The following is a 20,420-nucleotide window of genomic DNA, read 5'->3' on the forward strand; positions in this document are numbered from 1 at the left end:
TATGGTGATTAAAATTATTAAAATAAAGTTAGCTGATATTTAAAAAAAATTATTTTATTAAAAAATTTTAAAAACTTTAAGTGCAATTTTTTAAAAATATTTTTTTTTTATTTAATAAATTAATAAATGAATTAAAAAATAAAAAAATAAATAAATGAATGAATTAATTAATTAGTTACTAAAAAAAAGTCGGCTAATTTTAATAAAATTTTATGAGTGAAAAAAAGTGTCTATATTTTTTATTATTGTAAAAATTAAAATTGAAAAAATAAAAATAAATTGAAGACTTAAAAAATAAGTTGAGGTAAGGACGAAAAATCATAAAAGGGTTTGTAGGAATTAGGATTGTTAGAGGGTGTAAAATAAACGGAGTGACAATTAATTGAACCCGCGACTTTGCGGGTAAATAACATACAAAGTGGCTCACACGAGAGATACAAGCGAGTTGCAGGCGGAAGTGAGGAGTACTATAAGGGTACTCAATGGATGGTGTCCACGAGGAAATGGTGGACAATCTGCTCGAGATGAGACGGTTTTAATGTCGCCCTCGAGCCCCAATCGCGGATCCAACCAGATCCACGGTACGCAATTAGGACACAGAAGTGTTAGTGGTACTACTATTAATCCGCCAACAAGTGTTGTAGTAAGCTCGACCTCCAGCAGCATGCGGCCTCCACCCCCTCCCCCACCTCCAAGGGCAAGGCCCTCCGCTGAGGGCAAAGGTCATCATGAGGAACCCACCAGCTCCATTCCTGATCTTGGTGAGTTTTTTTTGGGGAATTTAATTATTTTTAAATTCATTAATTTGATGATAATTCATTAGTTTTTAATTTTTGTAAAAAATTACTAACAATAAAAAAATTTTTTTTTAATTTTTACATATGGAATTTTTTTATTAAATTTTTTTTATAATAATTTCATTGATAAAAAATTCTAAAAAAATTTCTAATGTCTGTTTACTTCTTTGTCATGATTTTTGATACTTTTTTTTTTTTCAAAAAAATATTTGGTACCTTATTGAGGTAATTCTAAAGTTAGGTGATATTTTAGTGATATTTAGGTGATTTATTAAGTTAGTAGTCACTTGATAATTTTTTAATTTTATTTAACAAAAAGGTTCCAAAAAATTATTTTTAAAAAATTGCATTTTTTATTTTTGTAAATTTCAATTTTTTTTGCGATAATTTATTTGTTATAAAATTTTTTAAATTATTAAATATATGCTACATTAATTTTCATTAAAAATTTTAAGAATTTTTTATTATTAAAAAAAATATTGCAAATTTTAAAATAATTTCATTTGTAAAGAATTTGAAGAAATGTAATTGGAATTTTTTAAAAATATTAATTAGTTATAATTAAATTTAAAAAAAATTAAAAACGTCGGCTTTAGTATTATAATTTTTTACTGCACTGATAGAAGGATTTGTTTATATTTAATAAGGGTTTATTAACTGTTAATAAATATTTGTTAACTATTAATAAATACTTATTAACTACTAATAAATGTACTTTCCTCCCAAATAAATATTTATTGAATGTTAAAAAATATTTATTAAAATTGAATAAATTAAATAATTGTCTTCAAATAAATTCAATTATTAATAGTTAATAAATCCTTCTATCAGTGTATGTGCTAATGGTATAGTTCGATAACTTTAGTCTTTAAATGGCTACCCAACATGCGAATTTGACAAGTGATACTCTTTCTCACTTTCTGATAACTTTCTCGATTGATGGATATTTCACATCTACAGACTAAGTTTTTTTATACCATCGATTCATCATTAGACCATTTAAACGTCGACCAGATCCTGTTTTTGTCTAATCTTACTTATTTATACAAGGAAAAAGTGGGGAAGCAGACAACTTATTTTTTAAATGAATTTTCTCTTAATTTATGAAAATTAAGTTAGCTGACATTTAAAATAATAAAAAATTATTAAAATTTTATTTGTAAATAATTAATACAATTGCAACTAATGGAACAATTGAACAATTCGTATAATTTTCAATATATTCCATTATTATTGTTTGCGTGTTATATGTTTACATTGTATTCTTGTTACTTTAAAAGATTTTAGGTGACTTGATTAGATTAGATTCTTTGTTGCTTTTTAAGAATGTTCAAATCTTCAAACAAAGAAATAATCTATTTATAATTTTTAATTATAAGTCGACAGCGCAACTCTTAGAGCAGATAATAAAGTAACAAAATAATTATAAAAATGTATGTAATTTATGAGTTTATTCCGATAAAATTTACGCTGCTATTGACGATCAATTTTTAAAGAAATCGTGCCAAGATTCATTTAAAAAATTTCTTTTTTTTATATTATTAAATTTTAGCGTTGTTCGTAACATTTATAATTAATATTTAATTCATAAATTTTTGCTCTTAGATTATCGGTCATATCTCTAGAAAAATCTAATTTATTTTCTAAATTTATTATTAGGATCGACAGCTCAAGACAATAATATAATGCTAATATTCATTTTCATGATAAAAAAAAATAATAACAAAATAAAGAGCCAATCGTCACTTAAAATAAAATTAATTTTCTTAGTATTATTGCAAACTTGCAGAATTATAATAGATGCGTGGGCAATAATAAAATTCCATTAAGAATATATGAACTTGGTCTAATAATTAAATTGCACTGGCCCTGCAAAAAGCTTATTTTTATTGTACTTTGTCAAAATAATTCAGAAATTTTCTTGTATTTTAAAGAGATAATCAGAATCTATTAAAATTATTTAGAAGACAGCTAGTTGTTTTGTTTCAACAATTTTTTGCCTTGAATGTCATCATCTTGACTTAAGAACATGTAGTACAGTCTGATGTCGGTAATCCAGTTTGGACCAGTGACAACAAATGCCAATTTAATATATCAGTTTGTTTATTTAAAAAAAAATGTAAAATTCACTGAAGGAGGTTATCAGACTGACTGTAAATACTTTAAACACTGTTTTAAAAAATTATCTTATTCATTATTTACATAAAACATGAGTCCTGTGAAGAATAAGGATTTTGATGGCTTAAAACAATATATATAAAGTATATGAACTTGGTCTAATAATTAAATTGCACAAGCCCTGCAAAAAGCTTATTTTTATTGTACTTTGTCAAGATAATTAAGAAATTTTCTTGTAATTTAAAGAGATAATCTGGATCGAAGAAAATTATTTTAAAGACAGCTAGTTGTTTTGTTTCAACAATTTTTTGCCTTGAATTTTATCATCTTGACTTAAAAACATGTAGTACAGTCTGATGTCGGTAATTCAGTCGGGACCAGTGACAACAAATACCAATTGAATATATCGGTTTGTTTATTTGAAACACATGTAAAATCCACTGAAGGAGGTTATCAGACTGACTGTGAATACTCTAAACACTGGTTAAAAAAATTAAACTAGATAATTTACTTTTGGCACTCTCTTGCGGTCTATATTAAAGTATAGCAAATGAAATTTTTTGTTGATAATTAGTTTTCTACCCTAACCTAGCTGCATTTTAATAATTCTGTCTTATAAGTTATCTAAACTAAAATAAAGAATAACCAAAAAATTAAATCAATCTCTCCGATTATATTGGTTGTACGTTTATTAGTAATTTCTTTATAGTAAAGTTTATTTAGTTGAATATGTGAGGGGTCCTGAGATAAGGCAGTTTTATGCGCGAACACTACCTATTTATTTATCATTTAGTTATTTTTTTTCAATGATTAAATTTAAAAATAGAATCAATTTACGAAGGATTATTTACTCCTGCCAAGTTTAATGATTTCTTATTCAATAATCGGTCAAAAAGCTTTCCAGTATTTTATTAAAAATTTAAATAAATTCTGGAAATAAAATTAATATAACAAATAGAGAAAATAAATTACTCAAGTTGTACTGAAGGTTGCCATTGAAATACTAAAGGAAGTTTAGATTAACAAACGGAGGGTTATATTAATCAGTATGTTCGATATTGCTCATGATTAATCTCATTGAAGGTTGATGAAATAAAATAGCTAAATAATTTATTTATTATTCAGTTGTTTTTTCTTTTAATTTAAAATTTTAATAATAATTATTAAATTATAATAGATATATCATTAATGACTAAATATATACATCTTACACCTTGACCGTTAACATTAAGCGCAACATTTAAAAAAAAATATTACTGGATACAAGAGAGAGACAAAGTGACAGTAAAATAACAAAACCGAAGAATATGAGAGTGAATTTTATCAGTCTGTTGACTGTTGTTAACCAGATGCGTTTGACCGACTCTGCCGCTTTGAATTCTTGGTAAAATTCCGGAATAAAAAATGAAGAATTTTTAAGCCTTAAGACTAAAAGGTCATCTTTTATTATATGATGTGATACAAGATACAAACCTTGAGAGATATAGATTTACGAATGTTTAGCCAACGTATATTTTATTTTATTTGAGTCGAGAGGAAAAATTATTATTTATTTATTTTAAAAATATTTCTTTTCATTTATTTTAATAACAATTATTTCATATGTCACTCGGCATAACACGATAACGGTAATTAAAAATGATAACAAACATTTTTATTTATGTTAATAATCGTTTAAAAGATTTTTTATCAAAAAAAATTATTTATGACGGACTTTTTGAATCCGATGATCATGACCTCGGTCAATGATGAGACTTGTGTGAACTTGAGACTTCAGTCCTCGATATAATTATACTCAACCGTTTATATGCAATGTGTTTTATTTATATATATATATATATATATATATATATATATATATATATATATATATATATATATATGCACTTGTTTTAATTCAATACTCATTGTTGGGATTTAATTCAATAATATTATTCATAATATTGTTTCATTTTTAAGGACGTTCATGCGCTATCTTACAGTTAAATTAGTACTGAATTTTCATGAAATTTATCGAGGTCTTGAGAAAAATTTTCTATTTTTAAAATTCATTAAATTTTAATTAATAATTTTTGTAAATTTAGAAGCAATAAATTTTTTGTTGATACTTGGTGAAAATTAAAAAAATTTTAATAAAAAAAATATATTAAAGTTTGTTTCAATTTTTTTAATTAGTTGAAATTACACTTTTAAATATGTTCGTAAATTTGGCAACTTTTTAGAATACAAAGATGTTTTAAATTTAAATATCTAGTCTACGAAAAAATTAACAATTTATGAAAGGAAATATTATATATTTAACAATATAATAATTAAATTACAAGACAAAACGAGCTAAAATAACTTTCCGGATTTTATTAGAAAAAAAAAAAAATCAAATTTTTGTAGATTAAACTTATAAAATAAACGATTGAATTAGAAAATTTTATTGTAATTTTATATCTTTAAAAATGTCAATCGGGCACAAGATACAAGGTCATTTCTTAATTATTGATATTTTTTAAGATGTAAGCTCATCCTGATGTTACACTCATCAAGAGCTTTCATTTGAGTACCCACATGCATTTTGATATATTTTTCATATATACATATAAAATATATGTAAATATATAAAAAATATGAAAAATTCATGTGGGTACTCAAATGAAAAGTCTCGATAAGTGTAATGTCGGAGTGAGCTTATATCTTTAAAAATGTCAATAGTTGACAAGGTACAAGGTCATTTCTTAATTATTGATGTTTTTAAAGATGTAAACTCATTTTGATGTTACACTCATCAAGAGCTTTCATTTGAGTACCCACATGCATTTTGATAAATTTTTCATATATATATATATATATATATATATATATATATATATATATATATATATATATATATATATGAAAAATTCATGTGGGTACTCAAATGAAAGGTCTCGATAAGTGTAATGTTGGAGTGAGCTTATATCTTTAAAAATGTCAATAGTTGACAAGGTACAAGGTCATTTCTTAATTATTGATATTTTTAAAGATGTAAACTCATTTTGATGTTACACTCATCAAGAGCTTTCATTTGAGTAATACCCACATGCATTTTGATATATTTTTCATATATACATATATATAAATATATGAAAAATTGATGTTGGTATCCAAATGAAAGGTCTCGATGAGTGTAATGTCGGGATGAGCTCATATCTTTAAAAATGTCAATAGTTCACGAGATACAAGGTCATTTCTTAATTATTCAACTAGAGATTCACAGAAAGAAAAATTTCTTGACTGGAGAACAAAATTCTTGGCTCAAGAAAATTTTCGGGTGCCTGAAGGAAGACCGAAGTTGTGTTGGCCGAAGTAAAAATTTTTCTTTAAATTCTATTCTTGGTGGAACTCATTTTTTCTTATTTCAAATTATCATAAATACTTGACACAATAAATTTTTATATTTGATCAAGATTTTTAGATACTTTAGGAAAGCAGTGCCACCTACTTCAGCTGAGAAAAAAATTTTCTTACCTTGAGAAATTTTTCTCGAGACTATTTGATACCCATTTTATATTATTTTAGCGTGCAATTATACCTATTGAATGAAAAAAATGATGAAATATTATTTTATCTTCTTATTTGACATGTTAATCAATAAAAATATTAATGAAAATTAACTTCTATCTTTATATTTAATTTTTTGGAGCAAGAGAGAAATTTTCTCACGACAAGAAAATTAACTTCTATCAAGAACTAAATTTTTTGGAGCAAGAGGCTGAATTTTCTTAAAACAACAAGATTTTCTTGACTTAAATAAATTTTCTTGAATCAAGATACGTATTTATTAAAGCAAGAGAATTAATTTTGTTGGAATAAGTGAAATTTCTTGTGTCAAAAAAAAATTTTTTTTTCGCTCAAGAAAATAATTAGAAAAATATTTTCTTGGCTCAAGTGAACCTTTTTTTCTGTTTAAATTTTAAAATAAGTATCTGGCGGATTGTATAAAATTTACCAACAAGAGCCCGATTGTGTTTCCGATCTACTAATAAATCCCCCGTCAATTTAAACTTTAATGACCTCGAGAACACACGGTACGATTAAATAATAATAAAATCAGTTCGAATAGGTGTGCACAATCCAAAGTTGGAGCCACATAATATAACACTGCTTTGCTCAACTCTAACTCCATTGACCGAGTGACGCCAAAAGATACTATATACGCTCAATATCATCATGTACAGTTTCACTTTCTTTGCAAAGAAACATAAAAAAAAAACATTCTTTACAACAGTATGATTTTTATCGTAATTGACGGTGTTATCTTTATTAAAAAATTATTAATTTGTGAAAAAAAAATAATTTGATTTATATAAATCGAAATTTTATTTGATTAGATAAATCATACGAATCGGCTTGTAAAAGAAATAACTAATTTTAAAAATATTTATGATTTTTATAGCAACCCATTAAATGATATGATATAGAGTACATGTGTTTGTGTGCGTGTGTGTATAATTGAAAAAAATAAACAGCTGACTCTGTAGACTCTGTCCTTGCGGCTCAACTTTTAAAACATATTCGACCCACGTATAGGACAGTTTTCGGCTTCTCATGGTCACGGTCGTGTCTAACGTCATCGTTTATCGTTATAAATACAGAGGTTCATTCCGCCATACTTTCAATCTCCTCTTTGTTAAATTAAATATTATTTCGGGGTCTGATAAATACTTAATACTTATCAGAGAATTTTAATTTTTTAATTATTTATCTTGGGTATCATGAGAAGATATTATTTTTATCCTAGAACTAAAAAGGATTTTTTTTAAATAATATTTTTTTACCAAGAAATTAAATTTTTTGGGAATTTTTAGATATGGAAAAAATTATTTCGGTGGATTTTTTATAGTTTGTTAATAGAAAAATTTAATTGAATTCTTAAATACGGAAAATAAAATTAAATTTGTTGAATTTAAAAAAAAAAAATTAAATTTTACTGCTGATTTATTAATTATTAATTAAATAAAAAAGAGAATTTAATTCTTTTAAAAATGGACATTAGCTGGAATTATAACGCGCAAGGTAAATTTTTTTTTATCGTTAATTTTAATCAAATATTAATTGAAATTGTTTTTTTAAAATTACAGCCGTTATATCTCTATAAAATGATCTGTTAAATGATGTACAAATTACTTCGGCTATTTTATTAAAAGGTTATTACAAATTTTAAGATTCATTGATTAGACTATAATTAAATCTTTTTATAGAGTATTATATGAAGAAATAATTTTTGAGTTCGAAAATGTAAGACTAAGATTATTTAATTTTATTTGATTCAAGAATTTTTAGCCTTCATTTAAGACAGCTAAACTCTTCAAAATTATTTTCTTGGTTCAATAATTTTTTTTTTCATTGTAGAAAACTTTTTTTGGTAATTATGCAGAAGTGGGGCTCCACCTACACTGATAGAAGGATTTAGTACGGAGTACTAAACTGATTTAGTAACAAAATTTTAGTCATTTATTTGGGAGAAAAAAATATTTTTTACCCATCAATATTATTTGTTACAGTTTAATAAATTATTTTTTTATTTTAAATAAATTATATTAATATAAACAAAGCCTTATTACATCAAAATAAATATTTGTTTCCACCAAATAATATTTAGTAGTAGGTACTAAATATTTGTTTGGTAAGTATTGTCGGTAGATGGCTGTGCTTTAATTCCAATTCGATACATAACCTATTAACTGAGATTATTTTATTCAGCTCGAATCTGGGAGATTTATCTTCTCTTTGAAAACACACATACTCCCAAATGGCTTATATTTCATTTCTCAGTGGAGTTTAGTTTAAATTTTTCAATAAGTCTATTATTAATATGTTAAAAACTTATTTAATTTTAAATTTTATAAATGTCTCAAATAAAAAATTATAATTTAATGAGATTATTTTCTTTATAATACCTTATATTTTTACTTGAAATTATTTATTTTAATTATTTTGATTTATTTTGAGTAAAAAAGTTAGGTTGTACGCTAAAATTAGTTAAAAAATGAATTTTTTAACACCAATAAACGATTTATTGCGTAGCAATAAATCATTTGTTAAATACTACTAAATATTTATTTGGTGGAAATAAATGGGCTTTAATGAATTATTTAGAAACTTTTACTAAATATTTGGTAATTAAAGGTTTGTTACTAAATCATTTAGTAACTATATTGATAATAGAATTTAGTACGGAGTACTAAACTGATTTAGTAACAAAATTTTTATTATTTATTTGGGAGAAAAAAATATTTTTTACCCATCAATATTATTTGTTACAGTTTAATAAATTATTTTTTATTCTAAATAAATTATATTAATATAAACAAAGCCTTATTACATCAAAATAAATATTTATTTCCATCAAATAATATTTAGTAGTAGGTACTAAATATTTATTTGGTAAGTATTGTCGGTAGATGGCTATGATTTAATTCCAATGTGATACATAACCTATTCACTGACTTAGATTATTTTATTCAGCTCGATTTTGAAAGATTTATCTTTTCTTTGAAAACACACATACTCCCAAATGGCTTATATTTAATTTCTCAGTGGAGTTTAGTTTAAATTTTTCAATAAGTCTATTATTGATATGTTAAAAACTTGTTTAATTTTAAATTTTATAAATGTCTCAAATAAAAAATTATAATTTAATGAGATTATTTTCTTTATAATACCTTATATTTTTACTTGAAATTATTTATTTTAATTATTTTGATTTATTTTGAGTAAAAAAGTTAGGTTGTACGCTAAAATTAGTTAAAAAATAAATTTTTTTAATACCAATAAACGATTTATTGCGTAGCAATAAATCATTTGTTAAATACTACTAATATTTATTAGGTGGAAATAAATGGGCTTTAATAAATAATTTAGTAACTTTTACTAAATATTTAGTAATTAAAGGTTTGTTAGTAAATCATTTAGTAACTATACTGATAATAGAATTTACTACGGAGTACTAAACTGATTTAGTAACAAAATTTTTATTATTTATTTGGGAGAAAAAAATATTTTTTACCCATCAATATTATTTGTTACAGTTTAATAAATTATTTTTTATTCTAAATAAATTATATTAATATAAACAAAGCCTTATTACATCAAAATAAATATTTGTTTCCACCAAATAATATTTAGTAGTAGGTACTAAATATTTATTTGGTAATTATTGTCGGTAGATGGCTGTGCTTTAATTCCAATTCGATACATAACTTATTAACTGAGATTATTTTATTCAGCTCGAATCTGGGAGATTTATCTTCTCTTTGAAAACACACATACTCCCAAATGGCTTATATTTTATTTCTCAGTGGAGTTTCGTTTAAATTTTTCAATAAGTCTATTATTGATATGTTAAAAACTTGTTTAATTTTAAATTTTATAAATGTCTCAAATAAAAAATTATAATTTAATAAGATTATTTTCTTGAAAATACCTCATATTTTTACTTAAAATTATTTATTTTAATTATTTTGATTTAGTTTGAGTAAAAAAGTTAGGTTGTACGCTAAAATTAGTTACAAAATGAATTTCTTTAATACCAATAAACGATTTATTGCGTAGCAATAAATCATTTGTTAAATACTACTAAATATTTATTCGGTGGAAATAAATGGGCTTTGATAAATTATTTAGTAACTATTTCTAAATATTTGGTAATTAAAGGTTTGTTACTAAATCATTTAGTAACTGACTAAATCTTATTAAATAGAACTAAATACTTCTATCAGTGTATTTTTGAGTGTAAAAAATCTAAAAATTAATCTTCTTAAATTTTTTTCCTTCTAAATTGTTCTTCTTCACGGCGGATTTATAATAAAAATGGTAAAAAGTATAAAAATTAAATATTTTGGTGATTTTTCATCATTTAAAGTTCAAAAATTTCCAAATTTTTATTACAACAAAAGTAAACAATTTATTTTTCTCCTTAAAAAAAAATAGAATTTTTGATTTTCTATTCGCAATTAGACAATTTACTCTTCATTATTATAATTAACTTTCTAATGGTGAATAAATCCATATAAATGCTTGGAAAGTGCGATACTTAGTAGCCTCGATTAAGTCTGGAGACATGAGATCGCGTGTGGGATTTAATCGTCGTTGCAAAAATGAAAAGTTAAGATAAAGATAAAAACATTTATGTATTCGTATGAGCATGAACTGATCGTCTATTCTTTTCTCGTCATTAAATTAGTACATATACCGTCAGATTTAAAAAAAAAAGGAGTACATAAAAGGAAAATCACGTTTACCTTCGTGCTACTGAGTTTGCGTGAATAATGAACCCGACAACCCACATATGGATCTTCCTTTGATTTATTGAAGAGAAAAACGTCCTATCCGATGATAAGCTGCAATGGTTGGTAGCTTTTATCGGATGTTGTGTCTGGTTTCCCCACTACTCGACAATCGAGACTCTTTCGAGGGCAACAGGGCCCGTTCATAGGCGTAGAAAGTACTAAGAATCTTAAAATCCCTCGTGTCTCCTCATATTATTCACACAATATATTATTTTATGCATGTAAGATGAGTTGCAGCTGGCTTGTTGTTTACTTTTATTACTTTTACTTTTCACTATCTCTTACGATAGGTGTATCGATTTTTATATAAATAATAACAAGCTTTGTCGCTTAATAACATACTTATGATAAAAGATTTATATACTTTTAATGTAAGATTAAAAATTTTGGTACTTTGGGTTGTCTTATGGATGTTGACAGAAAAATTGATATTTTTTAATATTTTTTTCCCTAACGAATTTTTCATATATGTTATTACATTTATGATATTTGTGAAATATATAAAATATATCAAATATATGAAAAATTCATGTGGGTATTCAAATAAAAGGTCTTGATGAGTGTAAGATCTAGATGAGCTTATATAATTAAAATTATCATTAGTTAACGAAATACAATGTCATTTCTTAATTGTTGACATTTTTGAAGATATAAGCTCATCTCGATGATATACTCATCGAGTCCTTTCATTTGAGTACCCATATGACTTTTTCATATATTTTATATTATATATATATATATATATATATATATATATATATATATATATATATATATATATATATATATATGATATTTATGAGATATATAAAATATATCAAATATATGAAAAAGGCATGTGGGTACTCAAATGAAAGGTCTTGACAAGTGTTTTATCTAGATGAGGTTATATAGTTTAAAATATCATTAGTTAACGAAATACAATATCATTTCTTAATTATTGACATTTTTAAAGATATAAGCTCATCTTGAGGTTACACTCATCGAGAACTTTTATTTGAATACCCACACGAATTTGTTATATATTTTGTATATATGATATTTGTGAAATATATAAAATATATGAAAAATTCATGTGGGTATTCAAATGAAAGGTCTTAATGAGTGTAATATCCAGATGAGCTAATATTTTTAAAAATATCATTAGTTTAGACGATACGATATGATTCCTTAGTTATTAATATTTTTAAAAATATAAGCTCATTCCGATGACATACCCATCGAGACTTTTCATTTGAGTACCTACACGAATTTTTCATATATTTTTCATATATTCAAATATAAAATATATATTCATATATATATATATATATATATATATATATATATATATATATATATATATATATATATATATATATATATATATATATATAATATTTATATAAATATATAAAATATATGAAAAATTGATGTGAGTACTCAAATGAAAGGTCTCGATGAGTGTAACATCAGGGTGAGCTTATATCTCTAAAAATGTCAGTAGTTGACAAAATATAAGGTCATATCTTAATTATTAACATTTTTAAAGATATAAGCTCATTTCAAGGTTACACTCATCGAGACCTTTTATTTGAGTACCCACACGAATTTTTCATATATTCATATATATATAATATATATAAATATATAAAATATATGAAAAATTGATGTGGGTACTCAAATGAAAGGTCTTAATAAGTGTAATATCAGGATGAGCTTATATCTTTGAAAATGTCAATAGTTCACAAGATACAAGGTCATTTCTTAATTATTGACATTTTGAGATGACAAAAAAAATAATAGTTCAAAAAAATCAATTCTTCAATTCTTTATTTTATTTCAATTTAATCTAAAACAGGTAGAGCCCCCACAGATACTTCTGTATAATTACCAAATATTTCTTTGATTAAAAAAAGTAATTAATTTTATAATGATAAAACATTGAAAGTAATATTTTGGTCCACCCATTAACGAAATAAACTTGTAATTCTTCAACCCTGAGTTATGTGACAAGAGTTAGAGTGGTTAAGCTTGGAAAAACGACAATGTGCTTGCAAGTAGGAGTACAAGAATAAAAGAAGTAGATTTATGGCGAGGGTGTATTCGTATTCGCGAACCTAAGGGGGACTAGGCCATTCCACCTTTGCAGTATGCAGGGGTCATTGCGAGACACTGAACCCTCCACTTACTGTATTCTATATACTATAAACTACCCTCTACTCAGTTCTTACCACTTTGTTCCTTTCCACTCTTTTTTATGCTTTGTCTACTATTTTTATATTTTCAACAACCCTCATTGTCATAGATTTCTAATAATCTTTACTGCATTACATAAATTCATTGCAGTTTAAAACAAAATAAAATAAAATATTTTAAAAAATCGATGATCAAAATTTCAATTAAAACAAACATTCAATTAATTTAATTATTATTTGTTTGTTTATTCATTGTAAGAAATTAATTAATGGGTGACATCAAAAGAGATTTTTAAAATTTGGGGGCTAGTGACATAAGTGAGTCAAAGCAGCCGAGCATACAAACGACAAGTAAAGGGAGACAGAATTAAAACGAGCGGTCCAAAGGGTGGTGTAGAGTAAGAGGGGTTGTCTGGTTAACGCGATCCCAGACTCATAGTCACGCTCTACTCAGCACAACTTTAACAATGCCGACCGTACTACGCGATGTACCAATTAGCACTTGCTTTTGCAAACTCTTTCGCTATTCGATGTACAAAGATGTGTTACGACTAAAATAAAAGGAAAAAAAATTGATTTATTCTTGAGTTACAACTTTTTTGGAAATATACTAGCAACCTTGCAGTCACTATGTGACTGCCTTTTGTCAACTATAAATAAATAAAATTTTTCTTTATTAAACAATGACTTTTGTTAAATTGAACTGTACACGGAAAGAAAATTCAAGGAGTTTTTACTATTTTACTATTGTAATTTTTACTAAATAAAATAGTAACGGTGGACTATACTTCTCATTTAGTAATTTTTACGATCTACTATTGTAAATTTTATCCAACAAATAAGACTAGCAAGAGTCTTAAAAAGTCGAATACTATAGAGCAAATTATACAATATGTGTTTGAGAACTTTACAATTCAACTATTGTAAAAATTCACAGTTGGTATTTTTAAAAGAAATATAAGGGAGGGAGAGAGATAGAAGGTTGGACTAATTGGTACCTGCACAGTAATCGAAAACAGAGACCGACAATTTTCGTGCTATCTGGGAATCGAACCCAGAACTCTGTGTTGGCAGCCAGAGACTCTCCCTTTACGCTATCCAAGGTAAACTAAGACTCATATCCTTTAACATTTACATAAACTCGGAGTCTAGCGCTGTGCACGGCCATCACTCACACTAATTGAGAGACATTTCAATTCAACTATTGTAAAATTTGCTATAGTTCTATTGGAAAGATACAGAGGCAGCACTGGAAATTTTCATCTCTTACTTTTTACAATAGTAATATTGTATTTTTTCATGAATAAATAGTATTTTTTCTTCTAAAATATTTGACAATTAATAGTAATAAAAGTATAGTCCAGCTTTACAATAGTTGTATCGTAAATTTTCCCAGAAATATTTTCCCGTGTACTTTCTTAAATATTGACGTTTTTGAAGATATAAGCTCATCTTGATGTTACACTCATCAAGAGCTTTCATTTGAGTACCCACATGCATTTTTGATATATATTTATATATTTATATATGTAATATATATAAATATATGAAAAATCGATGTGGGTACTCAAATGATAGGTCTCGATGAGTGTAATGTCGGGGTAAGCTTATATTTTTAAAAATGTCAATAGTTCACAAGATACAAGATTATATCTTAATTATTGACATTTATGAAGATATAAGCTCATCTTGATGTAATGCTCATCGAGACCTTCTATTTGAGTACCCACATGCCATTTTTTATATATTTTGTATATATGATAATTGTGAAATATATAAATATATAAAATATATGAAAAATTGATGTGGGTACTCAAATGAAAGGTCTCGATGAGTGTGATATCAAGATGAGCTTATATCTCTAAAAATGTCAGTAGTTGTCAAAATACAAGGTAATTTTTTAATTATTGATATTTTTAAAGATATAAGCTCATCCTGAGGTTACACTCATCAAGAGCTTTCATTTGAGTACCCACATGCATTTTTGATATATTTTTCACACATATATATATATATATATATATATATATATATATATATATATATATATATATATATATATATATATATATATATATATATAATATATATAAATATATGAAAAATTGATGTGGGTACTCAAATGAAAGGTTTTGATGAGTGTAACATCAGGATAAGCTTACATCTTTAAAAATATCAATAGTTGACAAGATACAAGGTCATTTCTTAATTATGTATCTAGAGATTTTATTTCTTAGCTGAAGTAATTAAAATTTTTCTCACAGTAACTGTCTTGTCGAAAAGAATAATACTTGCAAATTTTCATAAAAAATTATTTTTTTTTTCAAAAAGAAAATTACTGTGAGAAAAATTTATTTTTCTGCAAGAAATAAAATTTTCAAACTTATTATTTTCTTATTAAAACATTGCCCATTTTTTTCAAAATAAATTTTTTTTCTATGTAAATTTATTTTTTATTTATTTCTTTTTTTTCTAAAAAAATTTTGATCATTTTAGAAATTTATTATTTTACATTATTATTAAAAACTTTAATAATAATTTTTTTTTAATTTTAATTTTAAATTTAACATTCATAAGTTCGTGAACAATTGTCACTCTGTTAACAAAAGAAAGTTTTCATAAAAATTCTCCAAAAAAAAAAAAAAAAATTGCAATCAACACATTTTCTAGATTGAAAAAAAAAAAAGTGGTAAAGCTAGAAGAGCTTTCTCAGACAGATAGCAAACATACATAAGATTCTGCAAGGGGCAAAGGCATGTGTCTGTGAAAAGCTTGTGCATAAATGTGAGAAAGTTTCAATGTGAAGGTTCGCGGATAGAGTCAGGGGTAGCAATAAAAGGAAAGTCGCGGTGCATTGCACCCCTTCCCGTCTGAGGGGGTCGGATCGATTCCGGGCGTTGGCGCCGAGGTCACCGGCTCGCCTTGTTCAGAGTAATGACCCTCACCCAGTGCAGTGCAATGGCACTGACTCGCGACTAGCCCTACACTCCCACGCGCTCTACTATTGGTAGGGAGTGAAAGAGTTAAGAATAAACGGCTCTGGAAATTACGAGGTGTACTGCTAAAGTATAAATTACGGCCATCAAATACTTTTTTTTGTTGTCGGTATTATAGACTATTTTCACATCATGTTTCAACTGCTTTGCAAATACATTCACCAGGAAATTATTGTACCTTTGTTAGAAAATTTAATGGCTTTTACAATTATTTTTGCAACGTTTATTAACAATTCAATCAATGATAGTACTTGCAGTCACTATGCGAGTGCCTTGACTTGTGAACTATAATTAAATAAAATTCTGCTTTTTTAAATAATAAATTTTGTTAAATTCCACTGCATTTTCTTAAATATTGACGTTTTTGAAGATATAAGCTCATTCTGAAGTTACACTCATCAAGAGCTTTCATTTGAGTACCCACATGCATTTTTGATATATTTTTGATATATATATATATATATGAAAAATTGATGTGGGTACTCAAATGAAAAGTCTTGATGAGTGTAATGTCGGGATGAGCTTATATCTTTAAAAATATCAATAGTTGACAACATACAAGGTCATTTTTTAATTATTGATATTTTTAAAGATATAAGCTCATCCTGATGTTACACTCATCAAGAGCTTTCATTTGAGTACCCACATGCATTTTTAGATATTTTTCATATATACATATTTATAATATATATAAATATATGAAATATATGAAAAATTGATGTGGGTATTCAAATGAAAGGTCTTGATGAGTGTAACATCGGAACGAGCTTATATCTTTAAAAATGTCGGTAGTTGACAAAATACAAGGTCATTTCTTAATTATTGATATTTTTAAAGATATAAACTCATCCTGATGTTACCCTCATGAAGAGCTTTCATTTGAGTACCCACATGCATTTTGATATATTTTTTATATATACATATACATAATATATATAAATATATGAAATATATGAAAAATTGATGTGGGTACTCAAATGAAAAGTCTTGATGAGTATAACATCGGGATGAGCTTATATCTTTAACAATGTCAATAGTTGATAACATACAAGGTCATTTTTTAATTATTGATATTTTTAAAGATATTTTATCAGATAAATACACTGCACACAAAAATTTGCCTATTCTCTTAATAATATAGATTAAGATATATGAAATTCATTCACCTTATAGTACTATACTTTAGCAGACTCTATTACAGATAGAATTTAAATATTTATAAAAAGCTAAACCCTTGGAAGAGCAACTAGTTAAATTGATATATCTGTCTGAGATTTGAATACAGAGGGTTAAAATCGAATTTCAAGGATTGAAGATAAATTAATAAATCAAATATCGCATTATTAAGAATGACAAGTCTAATAATATTATAGGTTTATTGTCTATTCCACTTTGTAGTAAAATATCGTTTTGGTGAAAATGAATTTATGAAAAACCAACGAATGTTTGTACTTTATTGAAATTAATGGCAATATAATTGTTTTAAAATTTTCAAAAAATTAATTTTTTATAACCACATAACTAATTTTTTTAAAAATATAAATTTTCTAAGTATAAATTTATTTTTAGCTAAAAATAAAATATAGTATTTTTAAAATAACATCATTTTCTTTCAAAGAATCATAATTTTTATTTGAAAAAAATTTTTAAACTTCAAAGAATTTTTTTTTTGTTCGAAAAACTTCAAAATTACAAAAATATAAAAATAAAAATTTTATTTCACAAAATCAATAATAATATAATTAATTTTTGAGTTTCAAAGTTTTAATGCAAAAAAAAATTATATATTTATTTTCCATTATATATATTTAAGCATTCAATAGTATATAATTAAAGCGGAAACTCTTGAGACAGTAATAAGCGGATATCGATTGATTGCTTAAAATATCGATCTGAAATTTTTTTTTCCTGTTACTAAAATATCAAATAAATATTCAATTCATCATAACAATTTTGTTCTTAATAAAAAAAAATTTTTTAATTTAAATTGAATAAATTCGCGCTGTTACAAAAATGATGATACAATTCCATTACATCATTAGATGTAAAAATGAGAAACATCTGCCCAATGATCAGTATATATATTATGCGATCAAATTCCATAACTGCGTCATATTCTAAAAGATAAAGATTCATTTTTATATTTATTCTTACAAGAATGATCCATCGAGCATCTGCTCTAGTATTTATTCAGAGACGTAACCCTTTCTTCGCTCGTTATTGAGAAACCAAATAATATATTTCCTCAAACCAGAAATAAAATCCTTACGCCATAGAAAATATATAACTAAAATTATTACAATATATAGGAAATTCCAGATTTATACATCTGCCGCGATTTTACGTAAACCCAATCCTTCTATTGGAATTTAAACATCTGCTTGAGTAGGTATGAATTTTCTTTAAAAGCCTAGGATAGCATAGCAAGTGTCAATAAATTTTGTTGAAAGTAAATTCATCTCAAATCACTAATTCGTTCTGTATATTCACTTGTGGTTTGTGATCAACATAAATGCATAATATTATAAGTTATGGATTAAGTGCGTTGTATGTCATCTAAAGTAAACCTTAAACTTACATCTGTCGATTGTGATGTAAGTAATGAAAACTTCAAAATTTTACGCAACTAATACAGCTGTTCCAATTTATTCAAATACATTTACGTATATGTAGGATGGGAAATATTCAAATTTTGAACAAAATATTGGGACGCTTTTAGACCAATTATTGAATAAAAAATCATTAAACTTGGCAGGAGTAAATAATCCTTCGTAAATTGATTCTATTTTTAAATTTAATCATTAAAAAAAAATAACTAAATGATAAATAAATAGGTAGTGTTCGCGCATAAAACTGCCTTATCTCAGGACCCCTCACATATTCAACTAAATAAACTTTACTATAAAGAAATTATTAATAAACGTACAACCAATATAATCGGAGAGATTGATTTAATTTTTTGGTTATTCTTTATTTTAGTTTAGATAACTTATAAGACAGAATTATTAAAATGCAGCTAGGTTAGGGTAGAAAACTAATTATCAACAAAAAATTTCATTTGCTATATTTTGATGTAGACCGCAAGAGAGTGCCAAAAGTAAATTATAAGATAATTTTTTTAAACAGTGTTTAGAGCATTTACAGTCAGTCTGATAACCTCCTTCAGTGCATTTTACATGTGTTTCAAATAAACAAACCGATATATTAAATTGGCATTTGTTGTCACTGGTCCAGACTGAATTACCGACATTAGACTATACTACATGTTCTTGAGTCAAGATGATAAAATTCAAGGCAAAAAATTGTTGGAACAAAACAACTAGCTGTCTTTAAAGCAATTTTCTTCGATCCAGATTATCTCTTTAAAATACAAGAAAATTTCTTAATTATCTTGACAAAGTACAATAAAAATAAGCTTTTTGCAGGGACAGTGTAATTTAATTATTAGACCAAGTTCATATAAGGTAAAAGCCCCAATAGATGATCATGTACCAGTATATGACCACTCCATGTATTTGTATACTTATATTTATGAATATAGATATACAAATACAAGGAGTGATCATATACAGGTACGTGATCATCTATTGGGGCTTTTACATTACTTTATACATATTGTTTTAAGTCATAAAAATCCTTGTTCTAGACACGACTCATGTGTTATGTAAGTAAACAATGATAATTTTATTAAACAGTTTTTGGAGTATTTACAGTCAGTCTGATAACCTCCTTCAGTGCATTTTACATGTGTTTCAAATAAACAAACCGATATATTCAATTGGCATTTGTTGTCACTGGTCCAGACTGAATTACCGACAGCAGACTGTACTACATGTTCTTAAGTCAAGATGATAAAATTCAAGGCAAAAAATTGTTTAAACAAAACAACTAGCTGTCTTTAAAATAATTTTCTTGGATCCAGATTATCTCTTTAAAATACAAAAAAATTTCTTATTTATCTTGACAAAGTACAATAAAAATAAGCTTTTTTGCAGGGCCAGTGCAATTTAA

At 25.6% G+C, this 20,420-nt stretch overlaps 1 protein-coding gene across 1 annotated transcript in view; it reads left to right on the forward strand.

Annotated features, from left to right (window-relative positions):
• Positions 1-269: 269 nt before the first annotated feature.
• Positions 270-20,420, forward strand: part of LOC123271088 (nuclear hormone receptor E75) — a 178,000-nt gene continuing 157,849 nt past the window's right edge. Inside the window, exon 1 of the mRNA XM_044737327.1 lies at positions 270-761. Coding sequence (XP_044593262.1) covers positions 539-761 — 223 coding nt within the window. The 5' untranslated portion in view covers positions 270-538. The remainder of the gene's footprint in view (positions 762-20,420) is intronic.

The sequence above is a fragment of the Cotesia glomerata genome, linkage group LG8, assembly GCF_020080835.1.
Source record: "Cotesia glomerata isolate CgM1 linkage group LG8, MPM_Cglom_v2.3, whole genome shotgun sequence".
NCBI classification, from domain to species: domain Eukaryota; kingdom Metazoa; phylum Arthropoda; class Insecta; order Hymenoptera; family Braconidae; genus Cotesia; species Cotesia glomerata.